General features: G+C 31.1%; 3 protein-coding genes across 7 annotated transcripts in view; 2 read left to right on the forward strand and 1 right to left on the reverse strand.

The window, feature by feature from the left end:
- Dap160 (dynamin associated protein 160) overlaps positions 1 to 1367 on the forward strand; it is a 110260-nt gene extending 108893 nt beyond the window's left edge. For both annotated transcript variants that reach the window (XM_067049643.1, XM_067049645.1), the window contains one exon: positions 1229 to 1367. In XM_067049643.1, coding sequence (XP_066905744.1) covers positions 1229 to 1236 — 8 coding nt within the window. In that variant the 3' untranslated portion in view covers positions 1237 to 1367. The remainder of the gene's footprint in view (positions 1 to 1228) is intronic.
- On the forward strand, positions 1298 to 10582 carry LOC106680615 (intersectin-1). 4 transcript variants are annotated; one of them, XM_014420453.2, is made up of 12 exons: positions 1298 to 1437; positions 2357 to 2460; positions 3242 to 3348; positions 3433 to 3505; positions 4781 to 4987; positions 5333 to 5416; positions 7263 to 7418; positions 7495 to 7626; positions 8763 to 8964; positions 9273 to 9344; positions 9811 to 9993; positions 10325 to 10582. In XM_014420453.2, the coding sequence occupies exons 1-12, from the start codon at positions 1425 to 1427 to the stop codon at positions 10477 to 10479; spliced, it is 1488 nt and encodes a 495-aa protein (XP_014275939.1). In that variant the 5' UTR covers positions 1298 to 1424; the 3' UTR covers positions 10480 to 10582. The 4 variants fall into 4 exon arrangements, with proteins under 4 accessions (XP_014275939.1, XP_024214080.1, XP_014275940.1 ...); XM_024358312.2 differs by having other exon boundaries at positions 7498 to 7626; XM_014420454.2 differs by lacking the exon at positions 1298 to 1437 and having other exon boundaries at positions 2358 to 2460; positions 3433 to 3497.
- A 1098-nt stretch (positions 10583 to 11680) lies between these two features.
- Positions 11681 to 27208, reverse strand: part of LOC106680626 (mucin-2) — a 110539-nt gene continuing 95011 nt past the window's right edge. The window contains exon 3 of the mRNA XM_014420484.2: positions 11681 to 16889. Within this exon, the coding sequence (XP_014275970.1) occupies positions 13218 to 16874 (3657 nt within the window). The 5' untranslated portion in view covers positions 16875 to 16889 and the 3' untranslated portion in view covers positions 11681 to 13217. The remainder of the gene's footprint in view (positions 16890 to 27208) is intronic.

Here is a 27208-nt window from a genome sequence, read left to right on the forward strand (position 1 = left end):
ATTACAGTTTATGAATAAGTTATTGGTAACACTGTGCTTTTTATGTCTGTGGTCAGAGAACTTTGCTTCATCCAGATGGTTCCAAGCTGTATTATGATTAATTAAACTGTTTTGTGCTTTTTCATCTTTCAAATCTTCAATTATCATCAATAGTGATTATATAATCAATAATGGATATTAAGGATTTTGTTTAATTAATCATAAGTAACATGTTATATTTATTCAAAATTAATCTATTTGCCAGCATTATATTTCAGTATTTGGGGATTCCTCCAAATATCTATTTTTAAAAATCCCATACCAACCAGGAAAAACACATGATATAATTAGAACTTGTGAATGAAGACATAACTTTAAGAACATGATATAATATTTTTCGACAGAAATGTATATTAATGGACTAATAAAATAAGTAATATATGTTAAATTTTAGTTTATTGATAAAAATAAGTGAAAATATTTTGTGGTTTCGGAGAGGAAATAATACCCTTTTAACTTCACCCTCTGGATATACCACTATTTTTATCCATTTCATTTATGTTTAAAGGAGTCTCTTTTCACTAAGAATCTACCTTGCTTTATTAAAGTACTATTATTTTATTCTATTTTATAATTAATCACTTATTATTAAATACTAATTAAAAAGATTAAGTGAAAAACCTATTGAACCCACATTTTTTAATACATAACCATTTAACAATAAAAACTTATCATAGTTTTATTGTATACACTAAATGAAAAAATAAAATAAAGACCGAAACACAGCAGAAGTGTTGAGTAAATGTGTATAGAATAAAGCCCCGATAAGTTTTTACTGCTATGTAGTTTTATATTAAAAAATGTGAGTTAAAAGGTTTTTAATTTTTTTTTTTTTAAGATTTAATAACTGAAGATTATACATTTGCTTGAAAATATTTTTATGCAACTGATTTATTTATTACTGCTTAAGTTCAATAGTTATTTAATTTTTTGTTTCTTGTTTAGCAATTTGAACAAATTTTATTGATATTACCTCATTAATGAAATTTATTATATTGTGGATAATAAAAGAAATTTATTTCTATCAGTAAAATACTATAATGTACTTCTGAAAAGTTGTGCATTAAATAACTTCTCCTTTTTAAATCTAATTTACTATGAATTATTATCCAAACTCAAATTGTATTATTTATTATACTTTATTAATTTTTATAGTGATAAAATTTTTAATACTTTTTTCCTATTATAGAAAACTAGATCAGCAAACATAAGAGAAATGTATGACGCTATCTTATCTTGAACAGTATTTGTTGACATTGTTAAAGAAGAAAAATGTGATACTGATCAATTTACTAAAAACCTGGTGAATTTATTGGGATTACAGTAATTAATTTAAACATTTCTATTAGAAATTAAATTTGAAATTGTTGGTGAAAAAGTACAGGATGTCGTCAAAAGGTACATTTGGTTTGTATTGTAAATCTTATATTATTTATAAACATTATTACTTCATCATAAGACTAGCAACAAGGATTATATACTTAAAATGAAAATTTTAGGGACATTATTAATTTAAAGAAAATGATTTAAACATTCAGAAAATATTTGTGAACAACTTTTTTTAGACCAATAATATATTCAATATTTTGAAATAGTGTTTTTTCTTATTAATTTCCTCCCTTATATAAGCTATAATAATTTATATAAAAACGTTATGAAATTCATGTTTAATACAAAATATTATTACGTTCAACTGGAACATGAAAAAAAGTGTCATTGTTTATTTTGATTTCCAATCAATCTTCCAAGTAATATCTTTACATTTTTCAAATTCGATATCCAAAATAATATGATAAAAAGTAGTAATATAACTAAAAATAGACAAAACACAATATTTTTAAAACAATCAAAACAAACAATTAAAACAAATTTAGAGTTATTTATTTGAAAATTTGAATTTTTACATCGTCAGGTTAAAGGTAAAAGTGTCAAATGATGTTGAAAACTTGAAACCAGAAAGTCATGATGTTATTTACTAAATTCTGGATTGTTTAAAAGTTCAATACTTGTATCGAGGTTTTAACCTTATTTAAACAAATACAATAATAATTTCCTTTCTTACATAAGTGTTTGTATTTTAAATATTAAAGTTATAAAACAAAATAAACCTTTCTCACTGATCTTGTGTAAATGTAGATACATATAGTTCCTTCAGTTTGTACTTTATATTATTAAAAAAGTAGTCTAAAAATGATTTATTTTGTTGTAAAGACTCTGCATATGTAGAAAATTTAATAATTATTTTATTTTCCTGTCAATATAATTAAGAATTTTTGAAATTCTGAGTTCTCATCTGTTAATTGATCATTCATTTTAGACAAGGATCCAACAGTTTGTAAGGACAATGAAAGACAAAAGCATTTAGAAGAATTAATTTCTACTGAAGAAAGATATGTGTATGACCTGACAATAGTTGTCGATGTAAGTAATTCTAGTAAAGTCCTTCATTTTGTATATTCAAAATTCCTAATAAGATTTAGTATTCTAATACAATATAGTCTTCATTTTAACAAGTCTAATTTTCTGTTGGGAACAATCTGTAATTAATTAAAGAATATATCTGTATTACTGCAAGAGATATAGTGTGATAGATGTTTAAAAATTTAAAATATTTTATTGTTTCCTTCTTTCCATAAAATCTCAACTCTAAAGTTATTTCTAATTTACAAATTTTAATGCTATTACCTTTAAATATCTAGAAATATCATACTTTGTATTTGATATGTTATCTATTTATAAAAATACAAATAGTTTTGCCAAGGTGGAGTAAATCACTTTAAACATTTGAGCATAACTTGGAACAATGGACCATGTATATTTTAATTACTTTGACCAAATATTATTTTTACAGAAAAATTTAAAATAATTGAAAAAAAAATTTCTTTAGCAGTATGATTTAATTTAAAGCGACCTTTAAGTTTTTAGTAGTAGCCACAAAGTCATTTATTTTGTTTTCTTTTTCTCTGCATTTAATTAATTAATTTGATTTTTCCTATTGGTTAATCAGAAGGAGCCAGATGGGCAGGATTCTAACTGTAGTTACATCTATTTCTTCATAAATTATATCATAATTACATCTACTATTCCTTCTTTATTGTTTCATTATATTTGTGGTCCAAATTAAAGTTTTTTATTACAAGTAATTATTATAAAATAGATTAATTATATATAACGTACTAATGACATTGATGTTATTTTTTAGGTTTTTAAAATACCTATAGCTAACAGCAATTTACTGATTAATGATCAATTGAAAACTATTTTTAATAACTGGGATGAGATATTGGAATGCAACAACTCATTTTTGCGGTACGTAAAACCTTATTTAATTTTAAAAACTATAAACATGAGCATACAATATTTTTTTATTAAAGCATTAATGTTTCCTATTAGTGCCATTCATGTTAGGAGAGAAAAAAGTAAAGATGGAATTGTTGCTACAATCGGGGATATTCTATGTGAGAATGTAATTTTTTCATTTTAATTTTATTTAATGCATGACAATGCAGCTTTTCTATTATTATAATATTGTTTAATTTATTTCTAATGCCAAATTAAAACTAAATGTTAAAAATTATTATAATTTTTTTCATTATTCAATCATGCCTTGGTAGTGGTTTTGTATTATATATGTGTGGTTAGGGGTATATCATGTAAATAATGGCTCACTTCCAAGACTAAATAATGCTTTACGATCATGTTATGTGCATTGTCGAGTCACTCTACCTATTACAGTGATTTCTTGCTTATAAGAGACCTCTTTGACCGTTTTGGTCTTCCTCAGCCTCTCCCACCATTGATTCTATCTTTGTGTGATAGTCTGACTATCCTATTGTCTGGCATTTATTTCTTTTCTACTTTCTTTAGGTACCTCATTTAAATAGCTTGCAGTCCTTTCTTGATGTTAAAACTCATGATTCTTCTTTAAATTTTTATTTATTTATTTTAACTATTCCACACCTTTCGGATTGCCAGATTAGTGTATTGACACTATGCACAGTATGTTACTCACCACCACAAAAAGAAAGTGGAAAGTCAAGCTCACAATGGAAGAAATAACATCATTCTTTAAAGAAAATGTAGACATAAAACTGTATGAAACTCACTTGGACAGAGATTTAGACCCAGTCGTTGATAATAGGTGGAACCAACTAGTGTGGATAATATAACTGAAGATGTAGAAATTCTTAACTGTGTGGAGTTTAAAAGAAGAAATGGGTTGTTTAATAGCAGATGCAAGGAAACTGTGGAAATATAACTGTATATTGTTGACCTTGCTTTCTAATAAAATCATAAAGTGTTAATTTTCAGTAAATGACAAAGTTCATTAATTCAGAGAATGAAACTTTTTAATGTTCCAAATGTTTCATATTATTCTTATTAAAAGTACAATGTTTTTATAAATAATGGCTCTATAACTCAGGAATAATTTAAAAAAAAAAAATTAAGCTCTGAGGAAGCTTCCTTAACTTTCCTGTTCCTTCTAATAGGATTTTATGAACTTAATTTTTATTTTTCTATTTACAACCATTCTGGTCACTTCTGACAAATGAGAAGAGGGGAAAGAGGGTTATGTTATAGGTGATCAACCTACTCTAACCAGATTGGGAGGGTTGAGTTTTTATTCTGTCTGAATATCAAATAAAAGTCAAATTTTTTATTCCATTCATATAATTATACCTTGTCTGATAGTTATAAGTAATTTTTAGTTTGTTAGGTATTTCTTTAATTTTTTTTCTAGTTGCCTCAAATGCAGATTTATGTTGAGTTCTGTGCTCGCCAACGACGTGCTGTTGCCCTCCTACATACACACAGTGAAACAAACAAACACTTCAGAGCACTCTTGGATAAGTGCCAGTCAGATCCAAGGGCTAAAGGGCTTCCTCTGAGCTCTTTTTTAATTAAACCGATGCAGAGAATAACTAAATACCCTCTTCTGATATCTAAGGTAGTTAGTTTTCTGTTAAATTTTTTTGGCTGAGGTTATAAAAATATTAGTTCTGAAAGTCTTGATCCCAAAATAAGTCAAAGCTAGTTTTTAGGTGCTGATTAATTATATGGTTATCATTTTAACATTAGACTTTTTCAAAAGCTTTAACATATTTAAATATTAAATTCAAAGATTAATATAAAATATTTGCAAATTTAAATGTTTAAAAAAATGCCTGTTACTATCCTTAATATTATTATGTATGTAAATTAGCCACACTAAAATTAATAATTATTTGTATTACATTTAAAAGTATGATTATTTGCTAGGAAAAGTATTTATATATTTATTTTATTGTTTTAGATATTGGAGTATACCAATGAGGGGCATCCTGACAGACTTCCCTTAGAAGAATCTCTCAAAAAAGCTGAAGATTTGTGTAAACAAGTGAGTAATGAGGCAATATTGATATGGTGATCAGATCACACATCGGCAAGAACACTGTTTAAACTCTAATTTTTTAACTTTCAGGAAATAGGTATATGTAGGTAGGTTATGATTAGGAATGTCCGTTTTTATGAAATAGAATACTGATAAAAATAAAATTTGGACTTAATGACACTTTTAATGCATCGTTCATACCTGTTTCTTTTTATGAGAGACTCTGTGCTTTTAATAATTTTCAAGTTATGACAGCGTGTCTGCTTTATGGAATAGTTTTTGTATAATATTTGGTTTTGGAACGGTGTTCTTACTCTATTAAGTCTCCCTTTTATTGAAAGGTCACTCAATACACACATCATAAGCACTCAATATGGGATTGCAAGGAACTTCACTCAAGATGTGATATTTTTTTTTGCCAATGTACAACATGTAAGTGACTCTGATAAAAATTCAACCATATTAGACTCTAATAGGTATTTTGCTGGTAATAATTGAAGAAAACTCAGCATTTGCAAACTAAAAATAATGGAAAAAATATCTAGACACAGTTTAGCAACCAATGTTAATCTTCTTACCTATTTTTTTAATGTCATGATCTTAACTTGTATTTGTATGTCCTTCTTAACTCATCCTCATGTAAAGGAAGAGTGATGAACAATAAACATAGCCCAATTATACATAGCCGCAATGTATAGCATCTATTTTTCAAAAAATTTCCATTCTAAAATGTAGCTTTTGTTATCTCTTTTTCTTATCCAAGCTCACCTCCTCACTTATTTTCCCTCCCAGTTCTTACAGTGTCCCCTATGCTATAAGGTACAACAGGTTGACACAAAAGTAGAAGAAGTGACTTCAGTTATTTATTTGCTACCCTTTCCTTTTGGGTAATACAGGTGTTTGGAGTAATGGAAGATTACATGTGCTTGCCCAACAACCAACTTCTATGCCTTGAACATTTAAAATGTTATCGTGAGCGGTGCACATAGTTCACTCTTCAGTACTATCACCACTCTCATCTGTGTCTCCTCTGATGGACTGCTCCTGCTCTCCTGTCCTGGGTGAAGTGAGTTGGACCCAGAGCCTCCTCCCATCAGTACACAAAAGCCTCCTAGTACAGGTAGTTCTCCTTGGTCATTAGCTAAGGAATATTGTTCTTCATCAGGATGTTGAGCCCTGTCTACCTCACCAATGTGACTCTCTTCATTGTGCTGATTTATGATTCATTGTGAGCTTCATTGTTGATGGTGGCTGCTATATGCTTAAAGCTCTCTAGTACCCTACAGCTGGAATACAGGGGTTGATATTCTTACCATGTCCAAGGAGCCTTGCTTAGAAACCCCCATGCCCCTTGAGAAACTGAGGCACCTATCCTCAACTCCATTCTCTCACCCTATGTTCAAATCAGATTGGTGAACTGTTTCTAGATAGCATCTTCTTCCAATCTTGGCTGTGCTGCCTAATTACAATGAGATATCTAATGAATAGAAGCTAAGCTAAAAAGACTGATGAATTATTTTCTTCAATTTATCTTTTGGATTCCCAGACATGCCCACAATTTATAATAGCATACTGATATCTTAGACATGTTATTGACAATGAACTTTGTCTCTTTCTTAATGGAAGAAAAGAGATCAGAAGACCAAAACTGAAACAGTTAGATAACATTTGCTAATATAAGGTGTGTTTTTCAAGTTAAGTTATGAGTTACAGAGTAGAAGACAAATAGAGAAGGCTCAGATTAAGTCATAGGCGGTTGCATCTCATATCAGTATGATGATTGAAGAAAATAATTTTACCTTTGTTCCTAAAAATTAGCAATGAAAATTATATATATATATTTTTTTATGAGGTAAATGAACATGTTCGTGAAAAAGAAAATGCTGAGCAGCTAGACTGGCTGCAAAACCATGTTCTCATTGATGAACTTCCAGAGCCATTGAATTTTAATTCTTTAACTCATGATCTTGGCCCTAGAAAGTTGTTACATTTTGGTCCTTTGATGAAGGTATGTGTTAAAAGTGATTAAATTTTATACCTCTCTTGGTGACGAAACCTTGTAATATTTAATATTTTGTTCCTAGAAGAAAAGTGGTAAAGAATTTATGGGTTTCCTCATGAATGATTTACTTTTGCTGGTACAACCAACGAGGCCGCTGGGTGGCTTATTCAGCTTTGAAAAGCACGACTACATCTCTTTCAGAATATACAAGCAGGTGAGTTTGACTTAATAAATCAATTCTTGACTAATATAATTCTCATTCTACAGATCTCATGAGACAGTATTAACTTATAGGTACACTTCTTTACATTATATAAATGCCAACTCAATCATGCTATTACATTATATAAATATCAACTCAATTTTAAAAAATAATAATTCATGGAAATAACTTGTTTAAAAGTTAGAGGAAATTGGTTTTCAACAAGTGCTTCGAGAATATTTTAAAGTATAATAATTGATTGTCCTCATCATTTCACGTATGAAATTCCTCCATGACATACATTCACAGGCCTAATGAATTTGTAGTTATCGAGGGTTGTTTGCTGAAAAGGCTTATACTAATGCTTATTCAAAAAATGAACACGTCATGCATGAATCAAAACAAGTTTATTAATTCACATATTTATTATTAATAAATATTAATTATTTAATCACTTTTTATTATAAATTACTAATTATAATTATTTATTAATTAATCATAGTTTATTAATAAAATTTTGTATTCTATTTTTACTCATAATATTTGTATAATTTAAATTGTATGTACAAACATACTTAAAAACAGGAAATAAGGATATTCTCATAAATACCACTAAGAGATAAGAACTTAATGTATTATACAGTTTGTGAAAAGTTGCATAGTTCTATATAAAGTGTTTTCCCATTTACTCTCTTTCTAATACTATGGCTTTAGATTTTAACAGATAAACTGATTGTTGTCTTCTTGTTGTTTATTATAGCTGTGGAAGATTTATATATATATTAATAAAAAATATTAATATATTTAAATGTTCATACATATTTATATCAAAACAACTGTGAAATAGGGTTTTCTTAATTTTCAACATTTGGAAGTATCTAGTTAGAAAGATTAATTTATCTCTTGGTGTAGAAAATTCTGTAGTCACTAATACTAATCAGCTGGCTTTCTTATTATAGGCAGTTCTGACTAATATATAAATTATAATTGATGATCTTAATTAGTTGTTAAACATTTAATAAAATAATGAAATCGCTGTATTATCAAGTAAATATTTACTCTGTGTTTATTTGTTAATTTATTTTAATATTCAAACAAAAGTAATTTTCCAAATTTATTATATTTTTTATTGTTTTTTACTTCAATAGCCATTGCTTTTGGATGACTTAATCATTACTGGAAGTTCCGAAGACATTGATAAAAATGAGTTCCTTCTCGAACACAACAAATATATCTTCCATATGTGTGCTCCAACTGAAAATGAAAAAAATCTTTGGTTGAAAATGCTGTTGCAAGCCAAGAATGAAATAACAGAGCAAGAAAGACTCCATTTAACAAGACAAAGATCTAGTAAGTTTTACTCATATTTTTCTTTATTTATTGTAACGTAATTTTTCCTTTGAGCTTCAGGAAGGCTATGATTTTTGAGTGCCTATGTTATGACATGCCCTATGGGGCAACTTACAGGAGATGCCATGACAGCTTATATAGAGCTAGTTTCAGGTTTTCATAATTTTCTTGGATTGGATATCTTAGTTTTATTGAATGTGCTACCATTAAGGAACCAAGTAGCTGATAATTCAAACATTATGTAAAATTCTCCCTTTAAGGTATAAATTTGCTACTTTTTATAATATCACTCGCTCATTTTGTTTCAGAGAGACGCCCAAAAGGCATGCTAAAATTAATCATCGTTTATGGCAGAAATATTGCAGTTCAATCATTAAATGGTAATAATATTATTGTTTATTGTAGTTTTTTTGATATACAAAGGTTGTCTGAAACGTTTCTAACCTTACAAAGAAACAAAACTTTTTTTTAAAAAGGAGGATGGTCTGGTTGATGATCAATAAAGTTATAAGATCATCGCCCTTTATTAATTATATAAGTCAACAAATAATCTTCCAATCTTTTCTTTAAATTTATTTTTCTACATATTTTCCAAGTCTCTATACTTCTACCAGCGATGCTCCCATCTTTTCAACTTGTCCATATAGTATTTGACACCTTTCTCTCAAAAATAGTTGTTAATGGAAGTGATGGCTTCCTCATTCAACAAAAATCTAAGTCCTATAAGTGTACTTTTTAGCTTAAGTTACAAAATTATTCGAAAAAGTATTGATGTCATATTATGTTTTCATAAAATATATTATTTCATAAACAGACTAAAATTTATTAAATTAATTTGTTTTTCAGTTATTGTTAATGAGGTTTTTTGTGAAGTGGCAGTTGGTAGCAAATCATGTGAAACGCTTCCTGTATCAATCTGTAATGGACCAAATCCTATTTGGCAGTCACCAATGAAATTTTTGATAAAAGATCTTTGTGATGATGCTATTCATTTAATAGTGAAGAGTAAGGCATTCTACTCACCAGATAGTAAGGATTTCATTTATCATTTATGAAATTAATCTTTCTTTTCTTGATGTGATAATGATAATTTTCTAATAATGGGATAAATATAAAATCACAAATTGTAGAGGAAGGAGTTGTACCAGCAGACAAAATACAATTTTTGTTTTTATGAATATGTTTTTTGAATTAAATAATTTTTAAACATATCACTGATTTTCTTTAATCCTAACACATTTGACAAAAAAAAAAGTTATAACTGGTATAACTGTTCCATTGGGTATAACAGTCTCCCTTGTATCATCATTACTTCTTTTGTTTAATTCTTTGTTATCATAATAATGTTTCTCTGTTTTAGGATTTCTTGGGAGTGCAGATCTTCCTATTTCGGATATTCTCAATGAAATAAAAAGTAGAGGTAATCGCCACATTACAAAGGTGCTCAAACTTCAAAAAGTTGTGTCGGGTGAAGTGACCATTATGGTAGACGTGCATCTTTTTAAGCATGTCTAGCATTGGCGACTTAACACTCTGATAAAATTACTGACTATTTTATAAAAAAAATTTCTTATTTTATGTTATTAATTTATTGCAGAATAATAATTATCTGATCACATTTTGTTTTTTAAATATGACAAAAAAAAAAAGAAAGCTTGGGTACTGCTCACTTTATAATCAATTATAGTCTTTAGTTTCACTGACATAAGAATCTCTGTGATAGAATTTAAAGTCCTTAATTTGTTTAAAAAAAATATAGGACTTTGTAAATCAATTTAAGGCTTCATGGACTGGCTAGAAAATCCTTCCTGAACTAACATCATAAAAATAATTCTAATTATTTATTACAGCAAATACTGAAGGCAGTGTTTACATTTACTTCTCTTATCTGAATACAACAGTATTAGTTGGCCCATTCTTGATGATCAGACCAGCTGATTCACTGCAGTTTGATAAAGGTTGTTAGACTGGATTACTGGTAAAGCTATCAAAATGAGGCCATTAGGAAGAATTTTGTGATTCCTGTATTAAAGAACAAGCTGAAAAAATATCAGAACATGTGGTCTGATTTTGTTTAATATTACTCAGACAAGTAATGGAAGCTCTGAGACTGTGTTGGCCAGCAGTGCAAAGACCTCACTTTAGCAACTTTGGGTCTCCACCTTGGTACAGTGTAACAATGGGTTTAATTTTTAATTAAAAAAATTAATTGTTTAACTTGATAAAAGGAAAGAGAAATATAGTAAGTACCACATGGCTCCTTGTTATACTTGAACGAATGGATAGAAAAATTGAGGTGTAGATAGTTGACCGTAGATTAATGATTGGAGAAGTTTATCGGGGGGTGCGGTCAGCAAAGGACAACATAAACCGCCAACCTTCTACGCCATAACCCCTGATGAGGACCTGAAACTCAGGTCGAAACGTCGGCATAAAATAAATAAATAAATATGGTTTTGTTTATTTATGTTGTTCTTTGCTGACCGCACCCCCCGACAAACTTCTCCAATGGATAGAAAAATTGTTAGTAGTATTAATAATTTTTTTGTTTTGAGTATCTAAAACCAGCTTGATTCAATGAAAATATAATTTTATAACGAAATAGTTTAATTTTAAATTTGCTTTGAGAAAAAACTCTTCCTGTTTATGTCTTAAATATATAAAGTATAGTTATTAGGATTTTGAAAAAAATAAAGCAATACTTTTTTTTCATAAAATTTATTACTTATATAAATGTGCAAAATAAATAAAAATTTTATTAAAAATTTAAATAGATCTATATAAATAAATTACATTATAAATAAATAAATAGTTTAAAAAATGAAAGGCAGTTTTTGTAGCTGTGTCAATGGTGCACTGAAAATTGTGCGTTTCTGTTTCTTTTTTTTTTTGTACAAGCTTAAATAAATTGTATTTTTTTTTCCATTTTATGTATATAAATATAAAAATTAAAATTGTGACTAGCTATATACACTTAAAGTTTATAAAAGAACAAATAAGTACAACTTATTGCTAAATTATGTTATATATTAAGTAATTACATTTTTTCCCAATACGTTTCTAATGGCAAAACTTTTAACCAATTTGCTACACAATAAAAGCGTAGATTATTGATTAAGGCAATGGACCTTAATTTTGTTTCACTTAAAAATTCTTCTATGCACGTATCAATATTAACTAAATGTTTTGTAGCAAATGGCTTAACAAATTTCAACTTATTCATTATTAGAATTAATGATAACTAAACAGGTCTACTTTGACGTGAATTTATACAATTATCATAACTTTTTATTTATGTGACCACACATTATTTTTTTTAATGTATAAAATACAACATTTGTACGATATAGATAAATGTCGTATTTTATACCCCACTTATTTTACCCTCCACCATCAGGTTTTCACTTTATCCTTTGTCATTTAACACAGTAAATGCATTAAAAAAGTTTAATTTGTAAAATCACAATAACTTATAACAGACATTATTTGTTAATGTCACCGAGAATGTAAGTAGAGTAGGAGGTTGATTATATAATTGACTAAGCACATACAACATGCAAGGGATAGTTTAAATGATAGTAAATTTTATTTATTTAATACCATCAGAATTTAGTTAATTATATTATATTTCAGATTACATTCATTAATATATAATATTAATGATAAAATAGTGTAATATTTTATCGGTCAAACTCTGTTACAATAATTATTCTTATCTAATTTAGGTAAAATTAGGTTGAAAGATATTGTTGGGCCAACTTAAGTTGATAAAATCAACACCCTACTATATTTCTTGACCAGATGCTTTTCAATAGAGTTCTAACATTCAGAGTTGTTTTGATTTTCAGACTTTCACTTATATTTCTTTCTAACACCTTTAAATTATCATAAATATTTTTTATAAGAATATTATTCCCTAACATAGTAACATTATTGTCATTTTATGTTGCTATAATATTTATACAAAAATATATACATTTTATTATTAGTCGATACACACAGGTATTAGTAAAGTTGCATTGTCAATTCATATTTGAAATTAACAAAACCTTTTACAAATTATGAATTAACTGAGTCCATCTACAGTAAGTAACAGTCTAGGAGAAATGTAATACTAACTGTGCATATCGTTGACTCTTTATATGCAGCTAGTTATTTTGTTAAAAAATATATTTGTAGTCACACATTTTGTTTAAGTCAGTGACACACACATATTTTTTATTTTATTGGAGGACTTTACTAGAATTTTACTCCTATAAATTTTCTTTGTCTTCTTGAATAGGTTCTTTAGGTTCCATATTTGGTGGAATGATAGGCTTGAACCCACCAAAGAGTTGTGGTTTGAAGTTTTGTATATCAAATTTACTCTCTTGTTCCTCAACTATTTTTGCTGTTGTTGTTTCTTCTTCTTCCTTTTCAGGACTTGGCCTTGGTCTTAAAACACTCCAACCTTGGTTTGGAGCAGATAAGCTGGCATAGAATGGTGCCTGGAAATCTTGTGGTGTCGGGGAATCACTTGTTTTATGATTATCTATTTTTGAGGTTGTCACTTCAGTTTTTTGGGTTTTGAGTGTCACTGAAATCGGTTTGGTATCATTACCTGTGTTCCATACTGGAGGTTCTTGTGCTGGTTTTTTTGTTGCAAAAGGCTGATAGTCTTGCAAATATGGTATGACATTTATTTCTGTATCATGTTCTTTTTCCGTTGGGGAAACTGTTGGACTGAAAGCAGTGTACTCTTTAGTGACTGTTGTAATTACTTTTTCTTCTATCTCTGTCGGTTTTACTAAAGGATATGGAAAGTCATTCTTTACAATTGGTTTTGAGGTTACTTTTCCCTTCAAAATGGGTGTATCAACTCTTGCTTGAAAATTTTTATTTGTATCAAGTGGAAATGAATCTTCTAATTCTAGGTTGTCTGGTGGTAGAGGACGCTGTGGGCCCCTTGTTCCAATGACAACGCCGTCTTGAGCATTATTGCTAGGATAAACTACAAACACTGGATCAGTTTTTTCATCTTCAGACCTCAATGCACCTCTTTTTGGGACAGGTGCTGGTTGTACAGGTATGTGTGCTGGTTGTACAGGTACGTGTGCTGGTTGTGCAGGTACAGGTGCCACCCTGGTGGATTGACCATTTCTCCTATGGACTTGTTGTTTTTCTTCCTCCGATTCAGCCCTTAAAAACTGTGGCCTTGGAAGTGGTGGAGGTTGTAGTGTGTCGAGGGGAGTTTTGAAATATATATGTGGCTCAGCATGCCCAACTTTTGCATTTGGTCTGAACTGAGGGAGAATATTGGGCAAGTCAGGTCTGGGTTTTGGTCTTTTGTGTAAGAAAGGCTCTTTTCTTAAATGATTAAAGGCAAGTGGTGGTTTTAGATGTGATTCCCATGACGGCCTTGGGTATTTCTCACCTTCTGGACTGTGAAAGGACTGCGGCTGTGGCCTTTTTTCCTCTTGGAAGGTCCATGGTCGTTTTTCTTCCTCATCTGGGAAAAGCACTTGCCCAACTCCCTGGCCTACAGGTGCAACCGCAACTTTAGTGGGGTTGGAGTTGGATATGCCTTGCTGAGGTTCTTCAGCTGGTGGTACACCAATCGAAAAAGATGTTTGTAGAGAATAACTTGGATTTTCTTGACCTGGAGATACTTTGATGAAATGACTTTCTACTTTAGATGGTTGATTAAACTGAGATGGATATGGTTTATTATTGCTGAATGAAATAGTTTGTTGATTCTGATTTTCTATGGTACTTTGGGTTTCAAGACTATGTATTAAATCGGGAATAACTATAGGCGGCCTTGTTTGTTCCGGCCTTGGATTTTGTGGTCTATACTCTGGAACATATGGCTTTTGTTCAGGCTCCTGAGGGCGTATCTGTGAGTAGGGAGGGTACATTATATCTGTGGGTTGATTAGATACCTTACTTGGTTTTTGAACATTTTCAGGGTTTCTAGTTGGTGTAGCAGCATCGGTCGGCCTTGGTTGAAATTCTTGTCTCTGTGGAAGGATATGTGGTCTATTTATTAGAACTGAGGAAGATTCTCCAGGCCGGGATGATGTGGTGGGTGCCATTGTTGCAAATGGTTTAGGTTCAAGTTTTTGAGGAATGATTTCATGTGGCTTTGATTCTACTGGGCGCATTGGTGTTGGTAGGAAGGTTTGTACTGGTCTGTTATTCGTTTGTTCCAATACTGGTTTGTTTTCTGGTATGTTGTAAATAGGTACTCTGTTTCCTACATTTACCATTGGTTTATTGCTTTGTGGTCGGTTCTGTTCTATTGGTCTATATTGCAATATTTCAGGATAAGGCCTTTCTTGTGGTCTGTGGTAGTGTTCTAAGGGTCTTTGAGGTGGCAACATTTCTGTTGGAACCATTGTTGGAGCAGTGTATGGTCGTTGATATGGATTGAAATGTCCATTTTGTTGAGGATTAATGTTTAGTGGGCGAGTGCCTGGTTTTACAAAAGTATAGTGGAAATCTGAAGGTCTTGTTGGAGGCACAATAACTTCAGAAGGTTTCGATTCATCAGATTGTTGAGGGTTTGGTCTTTTTCGAATGGGCCTATCTTCTTCTTCAGCTGTGATAAGTTTTGTTTCATTTTTATTAATTTCATCTGGTAATCTGGTAGGCAAGAAGACAATTGGTCTTTTTTCTGTAGTTTGTAAGGTAGGGCTTGGGTCATCTTCCTTTTTGGTTGTTACTTCTTGTTTATCTTTGTTAGTAATTTTCATGCCAAATATGCTATGATCAACTTTATCATTTACTTCTGAGCTTTCAGTTGTGGGCACAGTCTTTTCAATTTCATTAGATGGTTTTGGTCTTTCAGTATAGCTATAGAGTAATCTGTTTTGGGTAGATGAAGTGACAATAAATGATTCAGTGGTCGATCTAATAGTAGGAAAAGTAGTGGATTTCATAGTTGTTGAAGTGGTGGGTGGGGCGACTGTTGAAGTAGTTGTTTTAACTGTTGTAGTTTGCTGATATTCAGTTTTGTTGTACTTTTCATCTGAACTAGGTTTCAAATAATCAGCTGGAATAAATATATTAGTGTTTGGGGCTACCATCACCACATCTTGAGGTTTTCCAGTGGGTTGATTAGTACCAACTTTTGAAGTATTTTTCTCTTCTTCAGATGCGCCTAATAATTCATAATCCTTGTCGAAAAAATCTAGAATATTGTGATTTGAAGTTTTATTCTCAGTCGATTCTTTTTCATGTTCATTGTCATAATCATATTCATATTCGTATTCATATGATGATGGTGGTTTTGAAGTTGTTCTTGTTGTGGGTGGCCTTAAAGTGGTTGTTGTTGTTGTGGTTGTTGTTGGAGAGGTTGTGGTGGTAGTAGTTGTGGTTGTTCTTGTTGTTGTTGAAGTTGTACCTTCAGTGTTTGTAGTACTGGTTGATGTTTTTAATGAATAATAAGAGGGAGAAACAGTTGAAGTAGAAGTTGTCGGATTCAATCTGTGGTTGCTATAGGCACTGGCACCATGGCCTTGAACTTTTGTATTAGCATATGAACTTGAAATAAGAGGAAACTTCCCACTGGAACTATAATGTACTGGAAGATTTAGAAATTTATGTAGATCTGCATCTTTTGAGGGTTGGGCTATATCATTTCTTGTAAATATTTTTGGACTATCCTTCCTGTCTATTCCATCAGTTTCTTCCTCTTCTTCATAGACATAGTCATCTTGAATGACTGGAGTTGTCTTGAGATTGAGGATTGCTCCTGTGAGAGGATCTTGTTCAGCAAGGAATGGTTTCCCATGGTTGAAGGTGAAATATGATTCTTGGTGAACTGTCATCCCAGGAGTAGGCATTTCCTGGACCTTGGCAGCTATGGATGAAGCATCACTTGGAGTCAGTGCCCATAACATCACAACCAACATTGGGGAATACTCCATGTTGTCAGGCAAAACCTGAAAAACCAAGAAGTAAGGGTTATTAAAAATAAATGTATTGTTAAAATTAAAATATAAATAAAAAATAAGTGTATTGTTATAATAAAAATATAAACAGTATATGGGAATTAATGTACAAATGTCATGTTTAATGGTTTAGCTTAATCTGTGAAGGAAATATAATAAGTACTTCTGTGATAAGAAGATGGGGGTTAGATCATTGAGGTACTCTCTCAGAGATCTTGCTGAGTCCTACATCCTAACCCCTAGAATGTGGAAAAAATATTTTCTTGATAATTTGTTTCCACTATATATAAATACAACAACCACTTTTCTTTTTAATTGGAAAGTAAATTATACTTCAAAATAAGTTATTGAAACTATATTTATTTAGATTGACATTTCTGATTAGGGGCATGGCGTGCACAGTTGTGAAAATTCTTGGATCGGCCTCTGACCTGACCTCTTTCATAAATATTAACATTTAATACTAATTTCACTTAATTCAGGATAAAAAAAAAAAAATCATCTGTTCCTATTCCTAAAGAGACCCCTATACAGTCAGTTAAAATGACAGTAAAGTCTAAGATGGACGTTCAGATCGATGTGTAAGGATAATACTGATGGATTACCCAGGAAATTTCGGAATCCTATCATTCAGAATTTAAAATGGTGGGATTACTGAGAAAGAGGAGAGTTTTCCCTTAGCATGGAACTTTTCGTGCAGAGGCCTTTGTGATTGAATCAGTCTTACATTTGAATGATTGTCATTCTGACTGACCTTGCAGAGGTCCTTGAGAGTTGTCAAAGAAGCCTTGTGCCAAAATTCAAACAAAAGTCGATCATATACTTTTTTTTATAAGCCTCTTTCTTGTGAATACCCATCCATTCAAATGTTTGGATGGGTGGCGCCAAACGTGTGAAAACATGCCAATTTTAAGTATTTAGTGGTTCTTATGGATCCATATTTGGCGACAATTATCTATTTGGTAAGGCCTCTTATAAAGCTAGAGACCTGCAAGAATGTTTACTTTTGAGAAAAAAAATGTAGACGGATGTGATCCACGTAAGTCTGTTAATAATGTCTATAATCTACTTCAGAGGCTAATATGAATGTAATTTTTAAAAAAGTTTTAATGCAGACTTAACACTTGTGAATTTGAAAATACAATGGGTTATCCAATATATAATTTCTACACCATTCAGCATTTATCTACAAGATTTTGGACTTGCTAAGTAATGGTCTTCATCAGTGGGTGTATGCCCTAGGGAACCATGAGCATATGCCAAGAGTACGGAAAGCGAAAGCCACTTTCAAAATATACAACATAAAAAAAGAGAAGAAAAAAATTAGAAAATCACAGTGCATTCCATCATTTACATTATATTATTATATCTTATTTTCCTACGTATTCGGCCACTCTATGGATGATAGTGTCGCAATTTTTTTTAGCTCGGGCAGGATGCCTCAAATTGTTTTTAAATTGTGCAGAGTTCCGCAGAGAAGAAAATTTGGGAACTTATGATCTATATTATCTACAAATATAGCAGTGGCTCTTAACTGGTGGGCCCTGGGGTCCGACAACACTGATTTTGTGAAAACATTGTTTTGTTGTTTCCTCAGACTTCTACATGCTAGGAACCACTGATTTAAACTATATTTGTAAGAAATTTAGACTGGCTGAACACATTCTTTTATGAACGCCAAAGCAGCAGTCTGAAATGATTATGAAGTATATTTAAATGGATGCTGTGGGGCTATCCTTTGGCCTGTTCGACAAGGATGGACATGCATTACCGCCCAGTATAAGTACAAATTAGGTACCTCCGGGACACATCTTCACATAAAACAAGTCTTAGCTACTTAAAGATTAACTATGTACCTGCTTCAAACACTTGGGCCCCTATCTGTTGAACCTTTCTTTAGTAAAGCGCATATCGAAGTTTTGCATCAATAGTGAAACAAACAAATTTTGATTTGATTTTGAATTGGACGTATTTCAAAAGTAATTAGTAAGTAGATTACTAACTCTATTGGGGTCGCCCTATAAACTGTCCCAAAGCCAGTAGGGGTGTCACAAAGTAATCCCAGTCTAAGTTAAATTCAACGATATTTGAAAAAAAAAACGTTTTTTTGTCTGACGCGCTGATATTCAGGCAGCGATATATTAATTATATGAAAATCCCATTCAAAAATGAATTCAAGTTCGTGATTTAATACTAGTCCAGCATTACTACAAATTGTTTCCACCAACATAAAATGTTAGATAAAATTGTGTGTCAAAGCATATATTATTAGTACAGATATAAGTTTCGGACGTAACTTGTTCCTAATATGATTCTTCAAATCCTTCTAGTGGCTTAATGACGAAAAAAAAATAAGTTGAGATAGTTCATGGTGAATTATAACTTATCTGAACTTCTTTTTTTCTCATCATTCAGCAAAAAGAAGTCGTTGACCTCCGGAAATCATCCTTGGCACAAAGTTGTCTCCAGTTCTATCGGAAGATAACTCAGGCATTGGGTTGTTTATCTAGCGGAACATAAGATTCTTCCACACTCTCTTCTATTCCAGTTGCAATCCTATTTCAGTAGCAGGAAGAAAGTGGAAAGGAAAGTCGTATCAGAAAGTGCGCATTAATCTAAACGGCAACGGTTGTCGTTGAGGTACCATTAGACAAATGGCTACTGGTCTATTTCCTCTAGAGCGTCTCCGAAGATGCGCTAAAGGGTAAATCATTGGTGGAATTATCTTGTGTACAGTCTGGATTGAAAATTTTAAAAGTGGACTGACCGGAAAACTGACGAATGATTGTGAAAAGGTGCAATTTGTTTGTTTAATATTTCACACTGGAACATAAATAAATGAATTAATTAAAATGAAACGTATGGGTATTAGAACTATATCAGTAAAAACTCAAAATCGGTGCAATCTGTACACTGGATCCTTGCCCAGTGCACCGCGACCTCTGCGGACTCCTAATTCCTGTGATCGATTACATTACTAGTAGACCAAGCAAAGACCAATTATTACAATTTTATTTAAAAAATAAAATGAAAACATCCTATTACAAGTTTGTTTAGCATAATCACGATGTGTGCATTTAGAAGCTGTGACACTTTTTATAAAGTGAGAAAAAATAATCCCTTCAGTAGTTTCCCAGATGATTGCCATCTTTACCAAGTAGCAAAGGCCTTCTGCGCTCTTGGCAAGTTTGAAAAATCTGCGCCCTCGTAAACCGAGGGGGTCTGAACAATTTTTTAAAAATTTCTGTAAACTTTTTTATTGCTTTAAAAAAAAAATGTATTCTGAATTTTCTTTTTAGGAACTAAACTAATTTCTATAATTTTTTTAATTAAAAAACTTCCAAAGATGAATATAAACTATTCTATATTTTTTTCATAGTTGTACAACGTTTCGGGACAATTTTCCCATATTCATGCACCTTAATAATCCTACAAATGATTTATTTTAAACAATAATCCTCATCCATGTCATATATGTGTATTTGTTATTCATATAATTATATTTACCTCATACTTGTCATACTTTCAATTTCACTATCGAAATCATGTCATCCATATAACATGGTTGAAATTGTTTCAAACTGTATTGTTTAATTCGTTATCCTTCACTATTGGTGCATTCTTCTATCTCCGTAGCACAAACATTGCTCTATATTGTATACTACCTCTTTGGACCTTATCACAAGTCCGATGCGCTGTTTTGTTACCTCCCTATTTATACGTCCCACTTTAACTATTGTGTAATTTAAATTAAACTTTATGATTTTACTGTTTTATTCTCACTTATTTCCTCTGATTTTTTATGTTTATGTGGTTAATCTATTTATAATTTCGGCGTCGTGTGCGTTTAAATGCTTAAAGTCAGTTTTATAGTTTACTACGTCTTTAATATTTTTGGTTATATGGATTGCTTCCAGAATTAAGAAAAATATAGAATAGTTTGTATTCATCTTTGGAAGTTTTTTGATTTCAAAAATTTATAGAAAATAATAATATTGTTAATATATAAAAAAATTTAAATCTCTGTTTGAAAAAGAACTAAGTGTCGGAATTTTAAGGAGTTATAAAGTCGTTTTCACACGTTGGTTAATTTTGCGCCTTCTTTGTACTTGGGTGCACATCTTCACCGCCTTGCTACAGCTATGTCCATTGGTGTAATGTGCACTCTTATTTCTATATTTCATAAATTTAAGCATATTGGGAATGAACTGACAAGTACGATTGCTTCTTTAAAGATTAAAAAGAGTTTATAACTGATGTACTTTAATAAATACACTTTTAAGAAGTACTTCATGATTTTACTGATCAAAAATCAAAAAATGTTTAATTTTTCTTTTTGTTACATAAATAATTTTTTCTCTTGTGTTGTTTACTTTTTTTGACCACCAGTCAATATCCTACTACAATTTATTACAGACTGCCTTATAATAATCTTCCAATGTGGTACTCTAATCCTCCAAAGTTGGATCAAATCGGACTACACATTTTCAAAATATGGGTGTGCCGATGTTACATTTAAGTATGGGTAAGCCAATTGCATAAAATCTACATGGGACCAATTAGGTACCAAACCTCGCAAGTCCTGAGGATTTCACTAAAATCAGATTCATTGTTCTATCGGTTATTCCTGATCATTAATTTGACTACGCAATGGAACTTTTTTCTTGTTATCTAAATCGTGCATTGACCGTGAAATTTTTCGATTCTTAGGCAATAATTTTTTGTTCTCTATTTTCTACATGAATAAAAAAGATTATCTTCCTTCGGTGAGTGAAGTTGTAAAATAATTTGTTTCAATAACAATATAAACATTTTCTTCCCAATGTAAAGGTCAATTTGAGTTGTAAACAGTATCCATGAAGAAGGTTGAGTGATGGTTGAACTTATGAACGTACTCTTAGTTAATGGTAGTATTGTTTTCAATTAGCCCTTTACATATTGAGTAGCCGATCCTAAAGAGGAGGCGAACAGTTAGAACAACGGTTACACATGCTGAAGTTCGAGACCTGCCTACGATAGTGGGCTATTACCGTTCAGCCTCGCTCCGGGATCAAAGGAGCCAAATGGACCGCAACCTTCCAATTAGCCAGCTCGCCCAGCTACGACTAGCAAAACTCGTAATCTCCTCTCGTTTTCTGCTTATAGGCGATTCGATGATGGTACCGTTTCGTCTACGTGTGTAATACCTCACGTAGTATATCAATGGAAAGTTGGTTAGTTTTTTTCTTGTAAATCCAAATTTATATTTTTCCTATTGCTGCAAATTCAAAATACCTAAAAATGTTAAGTGAACAAATAAAGTAACCAACGTCGGTTTCCACACGCTTGAATATTCCGGAGAGTCAAACATGGTCGATGTCGGAGTCGTGTCGGTTATTACTTTCGATTTGCACTAATTTTTAGTATAAAAATGAACAAATTAAAGCAAGGAGAAATAAAAGGAAACAGAAATACTGGCGAAGGAGACGGGGAAAATATATGATAAAAATTCATAGAAAAGGTATTAGATAACCTATATTGCCACTTTTCATCCTGAAATTTTTATTATAAACTTATTAATTTAAATACCTAGACATATAATTTAAACTTTTTGCTGGCTATTCTGCCCATGTCATTAATTTCAGTCAAAATCTGTTCAGTTTTGAAATTTGGAAAAATGACATGTGCAGAATAGTCTTCAAAAAGTTTTTAAATTGTTGGATATAAGATGGAAATTTATATTTAAGATTACCCCTGAGGATGGCTGGGTTAGCAGAAATATTGGGCAGTTAAAGGAATAATAAATAGTATTTTGAGGCTTAACCTGGATATAAATTATTTTATTTAAACAGTAAAACCAGTCTCAAAAAATTGAAAAGATTATAAATAAAATTGACATATAATATTTTTATAAATGTATAAAATTCAGATGAAAAATAAACTGGTTAAGTTAATTCAATTTTAAACAATGTATTTACACTCAATTGATAGAATTTTAAAATATACAGATTTAACTATAACTCATTATTGAATCTGAAGGTTTCGTTAATTTATTTTCCTATGCACCTTTTGATCGCAGCGTCTTTGTTTTGATCCATTTTTTTCATAACTAATGTAACGGCACTTTCACTCAACAATAATTCTTTATTGTTGTATTTTTTCTAAATAATTTATTACAACATGTGATGATTTACATTTGTATACTGTTAATTATGTTAAAAAAATATTTTTTATTTATGTTCTCGCCGGGAGGTTAAATGAAATGGGTAAAATATTTAAAGCTATATTACTTTAAGGTTTATTCACTCGGTGACAGTTTTCTGCCGCGGTAGGACTGACAGAACAGCGGTATCGTTTTCACAAGGCAACAGTAAAACAAACATAGATCGGTTGACAGGCAGATGGAAAAGTGACCATAAAGTTGCTGCTACACATTTCTCAAACCATTGCAAATTTAATAGCATTCTCGCTCCAAAATTTATTATTGCATTTTTTTGACCAATGCATAGTTTAAATGGAAGGTAATAGTCGACGACCACCACGTCTGCCCATCTAGAATAAACAAGCGTATGGATACCGAAGTTTGTTAATTTCTCTTTTCTAAACATTTGTTGCAATATTGAATTTGCGGTATGTGGCAAACGTTTGGATTTGGCCTCAAGCAACACTACTCGAGCACAAACGAGTGGATGCCGCACGAGTGCTTGTCCGAACGCCCTTTGATTTGTGCCCAAAACCGACACTAAACGGGTCGGGCACAAATTCAGGCCAACTTTTACCAACCAATCCAAATAGTACATCCACGCAGTTGCTTACACCCAAATTTGTCATAGATTGAAGAAAGTGTAGCAGTATTCTGATTTTTTTTTAATATATTGTTTATTAATTTAATTATTTTTTCTTTATTGTTTTCAAGACATTCTTTGAATGATATACATTTTTGATTCCTAAACAAGGCCATGTACCCTAATACGTGCTATACTGTACAGTACACAGATGGGCCGAAGAACAATGGGCTAAGAAGAAAGTGTTGACCCGCCAGAAAGGCCCGATAAGGAAAGAGGCACTAACGATCGTATTCCTTTTTCCGTTCGGCCTTGCCCTAGAAAGAACCGTTACATGTTCTGGACCCAGATATCTTCTGTCGCCTCCTCTTATCCTTAGACTCTTTTCTTCTAGTTTGAACTTGAAGGTTTTTTTTTTTTCGGGTGATTGATAAATGAGAATTCTAGAGCTTTGTTATTTCTTTCTTCTCCAATATTTTTTTGTTGTAAATAAATAAATAAGTTAATAAACTGTATTAAATAAAAATACAACTGTTGTTAATTACACTGACATGACTCAGTCTTGTAGAGCTTTGATCGAACTCCAATAACATTTCTAAATTAGAAGGTCCCGAGGCCATCTTCTTTTCAGATGCTTAGGAGTATTACTAGAAATTGAAGAGGAAGCAAAGTGACTAGTGGATTTTAGTGTGTAGGGAGTTTATCATGGAAGGATTGATATCTGTTTACAGCCAAATCGGAAACTTGTGGAACATTAAAGTCATTATAGTTGATTTTATATGAGACAAGGTTAGAAGCAATTAGGATTTTACACAGACTTTTGGATTATAATGGTTGAATACAAGAAGAATTAGATAATTTGGTAGAGCCTCAAACCTCAGTTCCGTTAGTCCAAATAGGACTTATTATGGTCATGTAAATGATTCTTTTGTAATTAATTAGAAGTTTAGACCGTCTGTCTAGTAAGTGTAGACGTGTAGTTTCTTGTCTTTTCAGTCTTGTAAGAGGATTCCAAGTTAGTCGTTTGTCAAGATTTAATCCAAGATAGCGAAAGGGGTAAGTGAAGTATTATTTAAGGACGCTGTAGGGAAGGAAGTGATAGGTTTACGAAGAAGGATAAAGGTGATTTGATGGAATTTATTTTACACGTCCAGTTTTGAACGATTTGAATTGAAGAGTTCTACCAATAGTTTAATTATCATTTCAATATTTTGTTTATCGAGAAAGTTTACATTTGCATATGTAAATATTAGGCAACTCAATTTAATTTATAAAATGGATTAGAAGGAAGCAATAGAAAAAAGAAGAGAAAACAAAACATTGGAACGAGAAAAAACGTATTCCTCTTATTATCATTACGGGTCATTCTCATAGAGAGGAGCAGAATAAGTTTTTGGTGGCCCATTTTTAGTTTTTGAGCTGGGAAAATTTTTATATTTCCATAAAAAACATATCTAAAAGCGAAATATTTCTTTCGACGATGAAGTATTTTTTTTTATAGAAAATAAGTTGAATCAGTCATCAGTCAGTATTTTTTGGCAATATCCCATTGTTTTACCAGCAAATATGCTGCTCTCATAATTATGCTACAAAAAAATATTTTCTGCTTATGTACTATTTTTGCCAGCAGATTAAATGGAATGGTTAAAATGGTTGTATGTATGCGATATAAAATCTTAATAGATATATAACGTTAAGGCTCGTTTACACAGTTACACTTATCTGTCGTGGTAGTTGTGCTAATGTCACTAAAACGAGACAGAAACGCAATGTCTTGTTTACACGGTAACAGAAAAACTAACCCAAACCGGTTGATAGTCAATCGGAAAAATGTGCTGTACACATTTGCCAAACTATGTTAAATTTACGCATGCGCAATTGTGTGAATGGGTTTTTTGGATTTTCTGGCACAAGCTGGCCGTTTCGTAACTGACCCTTCGAATGTCGGATGTGTGTGTACAAATAAAATAGTACAAGAGGAGAAAAAAGGCAGTTATCTCACCCGAATTATTGATTACTTTAATGAAAACTATCTATAATTAATAGTCAAAATTGATGAGTCTGCCAAGTATAGGTTGGGGGAATATAAAATGGCGGCTGTTTAAAAGCGATAAAAAAAAAATTAATTTATCATTCGCAGCTCTATATCTTAAAAAATAGGAACAACACAAAAAAACCTAAGAGAACGTCATTTAAAGATGAGCAAATTTGCTAAAATATGAGCCCTAAAAGAGTTATTTACGTCCAATAGTTCTCTTCGAGATATACCTTTTTAAAAAGCAACATTTCATAAAAATGTTCTATGGGACCCTACTGAAAGATCAGTAGTTTTTGAATTTATTTTGAAAAATTTATATCTCAAAAACCATTTGTCGTACTGATGTCTATTAGCACTCAAATTAAAGCTAGTTTAATGAGATATAAAGTAGTCTATGATGTTTATCTTTGTAGGAGTAATTGTTTTCATGAAATTTCCTAATGTAAATTGATTTATAGTTGTTCGGACAAATATTTATTTGCCAAATTTATATTCATATGTGAATATCATAAAAACTACTATCTCTACGAAGATAAGTGTAATAAACTACTTTATAGTAAGTTAAATTTCCTTTATTTTGAGTGTTAGCAGACATATGTGCGTCTTATGGATCTAGAGATATATTTATTCAAAAATCCAACATTTTATGAGAACAACTAGAAATTAACATTTTGTGAGTTTATTTTGTCAAATATCATAAAAACTACTAGTCCTACAAAGATAAACATTATTAACTATTTTATAATAAATTTAACTAGCTTTAATTTGAGCGCTGGTAGACATCTGTACGTCAAATGGTTTCTGAAATGAAGTTTTTCATAATTCAAACTTATTGTCCGAACAACGGTAAATCAATTTATTAAATATGCCTATCAACTTGGGATTATACCATGATTTGGTACAAAAACCAATTTAATAAAAACACGAATAAAATGAAAAGAATAAATAGTAAACTTTATTTATTATCTTGAGAGAAATTGGAAATCAAATAGAAAACGAAAACAGATTTTTTTTCTCGATGCAGTCGATCTCAGAACAAAAAAATAAAGCCGCTGGTTCTATGGCGGCCACCCTGGATTGAGGTTAACCACCGCAAAAACAACCTATCTTTCGAAAATTGCTTTATTAAATTACTCAACAAGAGCGCCATGAAAAATTGTTTACGATTTTCCACGCTGAAATCACGTCCTTATAAGGGCTAGACCGATTTGTATAAACGCTTGTTTTTTTTTATTCAAAAATGAAACGTTTGCTAGAAATTCGTAGAAATAACTGGTTACTTTTATCAATGAATCCCTATGAAGTACGTTATTTGGCACACCTTGGTACTTTTTTTAAAATTTGTAACAATGTACGTAAATATACAGAACTAATATCAAGTGTAACTAACTAATACAGCTGTATTTCAATTGAAATATATTTTTTTTCTCTGTTCAAATAAACCTTGGTAGTAGGTTAAAAAAAAAAAAAAGGACTTAATGAAATTAGTAGGAAAATTTAATTAGGAA

This window comes from Halyomorpha halys, unplaced genomic scaffold (assembly GCF_000696795.3).
Source record: "Halyomorpha halys isolate HHAL.00 unplaced genomic scaffold, Hhal_1.1 Scaffold270.1, whole genome shotgun sequence".
NCBI lineage: Eukaryota > Metazoa > Arthropoda > Insecta > Hemiptera > Pentatomidae > Halyomorpha > Halyomorpha halys.

Coding starts and splice junctions, on each gene's coding strand:
- LOC106680615 (XM_014420453.2), top strand. Junction 3,506..4,780: donor GGGATATTCTATGTGAGAAT/GTAATTTTTTCA, acceptor TTTTTTTTCTAG/TTGCCTCAAATGCAGATTTA. Junction 7,627..8,762: donor CTTTCAGAATATACAAGCAG/GTGAGTTTGACT, acceptor TTACTTCAATAG/CCATTGCTTTTGGATGACTT.